The sequence below is a fragment of the Palaemon carinicauda genome, unplaced genomic scaffold, assembly GCF_036898095.1.
Source record: "Palaemon carinicauda isolate YSFRI2023 unplaced genomic scaffold, ASM3689809v2 scaffold3228, whole genome shotgun sequence".
NCBI lineage: Eukaryota > Metazoa > Arthropoda > Malacostraca > Decapoda > Palaemonidae > Palaemon > Palaemon carinicauda.
In genome coordinates this window covers 12,501-20,000 of record NW_027170901.1, presented here as the reverse complement: position 1 = coordinate 20,000, position 7,500 = coordinate 12,501, and the positions used below count along the sequence as shown (strand labels likewise).

Genomic DNA, 7,500 nt, shown 5'->3' with positions numbered 1-7,500 from the left:
ATCCTACCTAACTCCCGTTCACTCTCCTGTCTCTCCACAACTCTTTCTATATCTTTACAATTACTACTAACTGCATTTGTCTCCCCATTTCTTATTAATTAACAAAACCCACAAATAAAGACATCAATAACATACATAAACCTTCTGCATACGAAACTTACTCAAAAATAAGCATCTGTCTGACACCACTCGGCCAGCTACTAGGATTCTTATAGAATCCTCACATACAACAAAACAACAAACCTATTCTTTAGGTTTCCCAGTAATAACTAGTAGCAACTCATTAATCCTTTCCAATTTTCTGAAAACCAAATACTTCACCACATTATATGTTACCACAGTAATAAGTACAATCAAAAACACATTACACATAGTCAGAAACGGTGCAACATCTTTCTTGTAAAACAGAACATAATCATTATCAAGTGGCATTGCCACATTTTCTACCACTGTTAATTTGTCTAGCTGAAAATGATTAATCTTGTTCTCGTAACTCTTTGCAATGGAAGATTGATTTAACTCATAATGCAAAAACACACTTGGTACATAATAGAGATAATCATTTATCACTACTGAGCAAGAATCTGCAAATGACTTCAAGTTTCCTAACTGAAATGTTTGAGTCTTCCCATCACAAGTAACTTCTGCATTTTTAGTATTTTGTACATAAACAAAAATCTCATTACCTAAATGTAATGCCCTGTATGGCAAAGCAAAGGTTTCAAATTTACACTCTCTCATCAACTCATAATTCTCAAAGAAAATACCTTGGATACACGGAAAATTGCTCATAGGTTGTTTAATTTGCACAAAATTGCACATGGATTGACTTTCACTTATCAACACACACTGTTCTAAATCACCTTCTTCTAAAATAATCATCAACAACTTGTTCTTATCCAATGCTAGACGAACCTTCGGATGGTTCCAAATTATTGTTGCATTTCCTATCTTAACTGGGAAAGGATGTATTGTATATAGGTCAAACAAATTCATACCCTTGAAGGGGATCAATACCAACAAATACCCTTTTGTTACTTTCACAGTTGACATTGTGTAATACCAAAATATATCTTCTAGCAAAGGCTTGGAATGGCTATTTACCATACACCAATCGATAATTTCTTTCAAAGTTTTTGGAGAAATGATAGCAGGGCTGAGTATTCCCTTTTGTGCATTTATTAGTCCGTTCACAGATTCCTTGTGATCACCAATCTCGATTTCTACTTCATGAATCAACTTAAACACTTGTTCTACGTCATCTATTTTATCAGAAACATTCACGTTAACTTGATTAATAAATTCCACCATCTTTTTTATGTTCTCTACATTCTTATTATTATTTTCTATTAGAGTACTTATAAGATTACCCTTCTGATTAGCCCATTTCTCGATTAGTTCTACACGATCAGTCAAACCTTTTACATCGTTTTCTGTAGCCACTCCAAACAAAGCACTAAATGCACTTCCTACAAAAGGTAACAAAGATCTCTTGTTTCTTTGAGGCCTGACAATGTCTTCAATTTTACCCTGTAAATTTCTTAATACTTCTACAAAGGCAGAATCACTATGGGTTAGTATGCACTTCCGTAGTTCTTTATCTAACTGGTTCAAATGTTCTTCCCTTTCTAATATTGAATTGACATTAATTTTTACTACAGCAAAATCTGTTAACAGTTCACCTTTTCCATGATTTTGTATCAAGGCCCCACTTTTAATGTCTATTTCGCAAGTGATACCGACCACCAGGGGTAGGATCAGAAGGAAGTTTTTCCACCACTTCCTGTAGAAGTTGAGAGGACCATGGATTAGTTTTTACAACCTTCATATGATTCCAATGGGCATACCTTACATCTAAATTCTGTTCATGTATCAGCTTAAATTTATTATTCCTTTCCCTTTCTAACACTCTATAAGGACCTTCAAATTTGGGAGATACCTTTTCATTTGGTCCTTCCTTTACATGTACCTTTATATATACTTGTGAGCCTATCTTCAGGTCAGTCATGGAACTAGTTGTGTCATAGTATTTCTTATTTACCTGTTGGCCCTTTTCTAAAGATTGTCTGGTTTGTCTTATTATTTGAAAGGTTCTTTGCAGTTTCCAAGCTATATAGTCCTGGTAATTATATGTGTGCCTAGGAGGTTTTGCGTCATCTAACAATGAGTTTGGCAGTCTTTTCTGATAACCATAAAGCAAAAAGTGTGGGGTTTCTCCTACTGTCTCATTTACTGTGTTATTCAAAGTAAACTGAACGTCCTCTAACGCTAGGTCCCAATCTTCAGTAGTTGGACTAATGATAGTTCGCAGTACATCCAGTATCTTCTTATTGGCCCTTTCCACTGTCCCATTTGAACTCGGCTTATAAGGGGTTATCTCGCATTTCTTTATCTCAAAAAATTCACAAAGCTTTTTCATTACCTCACTGGTGAATTCGGGTGCATTGTCCGACAAAAGTACCTCCGGACACGAATGTCTTGTGAGTATTCTGGTCTTTAAAGCTTCTGCAACAGAAACTGCAGTTCTATCTCTGACTGGGACAATTTCTAAATACCGAGTCAAATAATCAATGAATACCAGTATATATTTATTTCCTCTCAAAGTTTTTGGAAAGGGTCCTATATGATCCATCTGAACTACCTCAAAAGGGTTTAAATTACTAGGATATTTTTCTAAAGGAGCTCTGACATTTACATGACCTTTATGCCTATTACAAGTTTGACATTCATTTACAAATTGCTTTGCTTCTTCGCTGCACTTAGGCCAAAAATAATTTCTATTTATTGTTCTCAGAGTCTTTTTGATTCCTGGATGTCCTGCCAACTTGTGGGTATGTGTTAGAGTTAATACTTCTTTAGTCAGGGTGTCAGGCACATATAGTCTAGAGCAAGCACTCCTATCCTTAGCCTTCTTATATAATATCCCATTTATTAATTCAAAATCTGACCTAGAGGTTTCATCTTGTAGCAAATCTCCTATTATTTTCCTGATACTTTCTTGTTTCTCTTGTTCTATTTTAACTCTCTCCAAATCTAAGTCTACGACCTGACAGCTGAAACAAAAAGTGTTAGTTGTGATAATTCTTTCAGTATCCTCTTGTGCTCTAGATAATCCATCTGCTAAAGTATTAAACTTACCTGGAATGTATCTAAATTCTGGAGCAAACTCTAGCACACTAATAAACCATCGATTAAACTTTAAGTTATTAGTGAAAGCTCTTTTCTTAAATAGGTCACAGATGGGTTTATGGTCAGTAAGTACATTTACTTTGTGTCCTAACAAAATGTGCCGAAACTTTCTCAGTGCCCAATAAATGGCTAAACATTCCTTTTCTGTGGTATTGTAATTTCGTTCGGCCGCATTCAGGACTCTACTTGCATAATATACTACCCTCATTCGGGTTTTTGCCTTCTGTAACAAAACTGCTCCAATTCCTGTATTTGAAGCATCACATGCTAAGTAAAATTGCTTGCTAAAGTCTGGATACACTAAGATAGGATCTTGGATTAATTTCTCCTTCAACTTTTGAAAAGCCTCCTCTTGCTCTGCTTTCCATTCAAACTCTACATCCTTCTTAGTTAATTCTGTCAATGGTTTAGCTATAGTAGCAAAATTTTTGACAAATGGTCTATAGTATCCTATCATCCCTAAAAATCTTCTTACACCTTTCAAATTTTGTGGAGCAGGATATTCCACAATCGCCTTTATTTTTCCTTCTTGCATGCGTAATCCATCAGCACTGATCACATGTCCTAAATATTCTAATGATTTCCTCAAGAATTGACATTTCTTAACCTTTATCTTTAATCCTGCCAGTCTTAGTCGTTCTAAAACGATTTCTATGGTTCCGAAATGGCTCTCCATATCTTTGCTAAATATAATGACATCATCTAAATAGACTGACACATTCTCTATGTCTCCTAAGATCTGTAACATTAACCGTACAAAAGTCAATGGAGCTGATGTTAACCCAAATGGCATTACCTGAAATTCTAAGTGTTCTTTATGTGTGCTGAAGGCAGTTAATGGCTTTGATTCTTCGTCTAAAGGTACTTGCCAATATCCACTTAGTAGATCTAAGGATGAGAAGATCTTTGCTCCTCCTAACTGAGCCAAAACATCGTTTATTACAGGCATGGGCATCCTATCAGGAACTGTGTTCGCATTCAACTTGCGATAATCAATCACTAATCTGTAACTTCCATCTTTCTTTGGAATCAACAACATGGGAGAATTATAAGGTGATTTAGAGGGTATGACCACTCCTTCTTCTTTCATTTCTTCTATCATTTTATCTACTATTGGACGTTGGCTGATAGGTAATTTATAATTAGGTATGAAAAAGGGTTTAGCTCCATCATCTAGGATTATCTTATGTCTTAACACCTCAGTCCTACCTAACCTATCACCTGTAATTGCTATGCCCGGCCTATATTTATTTAAGGTTTCTATTAACCTTTTACGGTACTCAGGAAAATCGGTGTTATCTATCTCCCTATCTATTCCTGCATCAATGTTTCCTATGGTAAAGAATGCTTCCTCCTCTAACGGAATCATTTTGTGTGTAACTTCTATTCCTGTACAAAATTCTGTACCCGCTAACAAATGGAGTCTTTTATCAGAATAATTCATGACATAAGTAGTACAGGCTAATCCCTCCATCTGAACTAATGAGTTATCCATTCTGACATATTCTGGTAATCCTTCTGGGGTCAAGATTACATCATTATTAGTGTGTAGGCGGGTTATCAAATATACTCTAGTAAGAGTATTGGGCAGTAGTACTACATCTCTAGCTAGCCTAATTCTTATTTTGTTTGCATCTGCTGTGCTGATCAGACTTATTTCCCCAGTTTGTACTTGAGTACAAAAACATAAATCTTCATCTCCTCCTTTTTGAGATTCTGTTTCTCTTAAGTGTCTTAATTCTTGTGAATTCAATGTGCCTAGCAGCAAAACTTCTTGGCATTCCCTTTTATCTATTCTCTCAGATTCTCTGTCGACATTTTTCTCCTTAGTATGTGTGCTACCTTTACAAGAAGTAATTTCCCCCTTTCTGGGTGCAATTGCTAAATTCTCTTCTTTCTCCCTTTCTTCTGATTTTACTTTGATTTCCCTTTCTCTTTCTGAACCGGAGTGTGTTTCAACTATCGAAGCGGTCCCCTGCAAATTGGCCAAATTTGTAGTGGACTTGTCATCAACAAGTTGGAAACAGACTTCCTGATTATTTCCCTTTAGAACTAATCTTCTGTCTTGACAATCAAAAACTATGCCAAAATCTTGCATTGTTGCAAAAGAAATCAAAGCTCGAGCGGGAAATGCTACTTCTTGCAAAACCAAAAATGGCACTTGACACTTCTTCTCTAGCAATTCAATGTTTAAATCTATGGCTCCTACATTGTTAAGCTGATTGCCAGTTATCCCCTGAATTAATGTATCCTCACTCCTAATTGCAGAAATAGGTATATTCAAATAGTCAGTTAAGGTATGGAGCCCTATGAGATTTACAGTACTTCCTGAATCTAACAAACTAAGACATTCTTTACCTTCTATCTTGATATTAGTCTTGGGTAATGATTGCTGTCGGAAGGATAAATATGTTGCTGGCAACGTGGATGTACCTCCGCTACCTACAACATCCTTCCATTCTTTGGTTTCCCTATTTCCTGGACTCCTATCCTGCTCTTCTAGTCACTTTCTGTTACCTTGTTTTTCTTCGGAGTAATTAGTAGGGTTTGAGTTATCCCTTGCCTGTACCTGAGGAGTATTTTCGGAGGGTTTATTATGTTTCTTACCTTGGTACCAACATTCTTGGTCTGTGTGACCTCCTCTTTGACAATACTGGCAATACCTATTCTTTGGTCTAGCTCCCTTATGAGGATAATTCCCTCTAGATTTATATGTTTCATTATAATTTCCTCTTCTTTCTTCATTTGACTTGCCAGGGGGCTGGTTATTTTGATAATCTTTAGGGTAATGTTTATTCCTACCGGTCTCGTTTTTCTGTATAATTTCTTGACATTCGTTCGGTGTTTTTGTGGTTTTCTGGGCAGGATCTAACTTTAGGTCTTCCAACAAGGCCGCATACATCTTACTGTAGGCCACAAGATTTAGAACTTCATCTAGATCTACCAGGTTCTTATTATCCTTACTAAACTTGGTTCCGTCTCCTACCGTGATTGTGGGCAATGACAAAAAGTCTTCCCTAACTGCTCTTACCTGATCCCTAACCTGGGCACGCCAACTGGCCCTGGATTCACCTTCACATTTATTAGTTGAGGTAAGCCTATACAAGTTCGACAACCGATCGGTCTCCTTGGCCGATCGCCACAATAGTCTGCATTCCTCCTTGAACTCGTTGAAAGTGGTAATTTTTTCAAAGGCCTTACCGTTTAATGTAGGGTGAGCATCCCCTACGTCTACGTTGACTAACATCATTGCCTGTTTAATTTTTGCAACATCGTCAGTTATTTTAAAACTAGCGATCCTATTCTCTGTGTCCGCTAACCACTTATCTACACTGTATTTCTCTAACCTTTGTTTGTCGGGATTATCCCTACTTACATTTCCACAAAACCGTGTGGTTTGTGTGATCAGCCCAGCGGAATTCATATCGGCAATATTTGCTCTTACCGGACTCGAACTTCGGTTTCTAGTCAGATTTTGACGTCTTCCTACACTAGCACTTCGCGACCGTCTGTCTGCAGTTAATCTCAAGTCGTATTGATATTGTGTAAGTCTTTGGAAAATATTGTCCAGACTCATATCACAAAAAAAGGAAAAATTAAAACACCAAAATTTTCTTACGAGAGACAAATGCCCTAACTTCCTATTCTATAGAGAGACAGTATTTATACAAAACAAGAGAGTGAACGAAAACATGCAAACTACTCACATATCCATTGGTTCACGACTCCTTTGGTTTCCCTCTGTTTTTCTTGAGATTGTTTTGTATTTCTTCGACACATAAAAGGGGGTTTCAGCACTTTCCTGAAATAAAGCCAGTATTAGTTCAAACTTAATACAACACGGCACAGTATCCCTTAACGATGCCACCATTTGTGAAGATGTCTTTGATTTAGTTAGCAATAACTTCTTAATTAGTCTAGTATCTTACCTCTTCCTTTAGTTTAATATTAATTGAATTTCTCTCAGGAGTTTACATAAGCAAAGTTTCGTGGGTGAGGGATACGAATGCTGGTTTCTTTCTTTACTAGACATAAAAAGGGGTTTGAACAGGCACTTACAAGCAGTCAAAAACAAAAGCGTGGTTTCTACATTAACACTTAGTGATGAACTCAGACGTCTTGACACTGGCTGGAGAATTTGGTGAATCCTGGTTTAGTTAGGCCTAAACGTCATCTATAGGCCTACTGTCGTCGCTGAAGTATAAGCCTTCGTCAGGTGTTGGGAAGGCTGGCGCGAAGTTCTAGACACGCCTTGGTCACTCGGGGACGTCACGCCTCTCGGTCGCTCTGGGACGTCTCGCCAAACGCACT

General features: G+C 37.1%; 1 protein-coding gene across 1 annotated transcript in view; it reads right to left on the bottom strand.

The window, feature by feature from the left end:
- LOC137636545 (uncharacterized) overlaps positions 1–7,500 on the bottom strand; it is an 8,708-nt gene that overhangs the window by 626 nt on the left and 582 nt on the right. The window contains exons 1-2 of the mRNA XM_068368946.1: positions 6,897–7,500; positions 1–1,783 (exon numbers count right to left, since the gene is read on the bottom strand). The exon at positions 1–1,783 is cut by the window's left edge and continues 626 nt beyond it; the exon at positions 6,897–7,500 is cut by the window's right edge and continues 582 nt beyond it. Of these exons, the coding sequence (XP_068225047.1) occupies positions 244–1,783; positions 6,897–7,060 (1,704 nt within the window). The 5' untranslated portion in view covers positions 7,061–7,500 and the 3' untranslated portion in view covers positions 1–243. The remainder of the gene's footprint in view (positions 1,784–6,896) is intronic.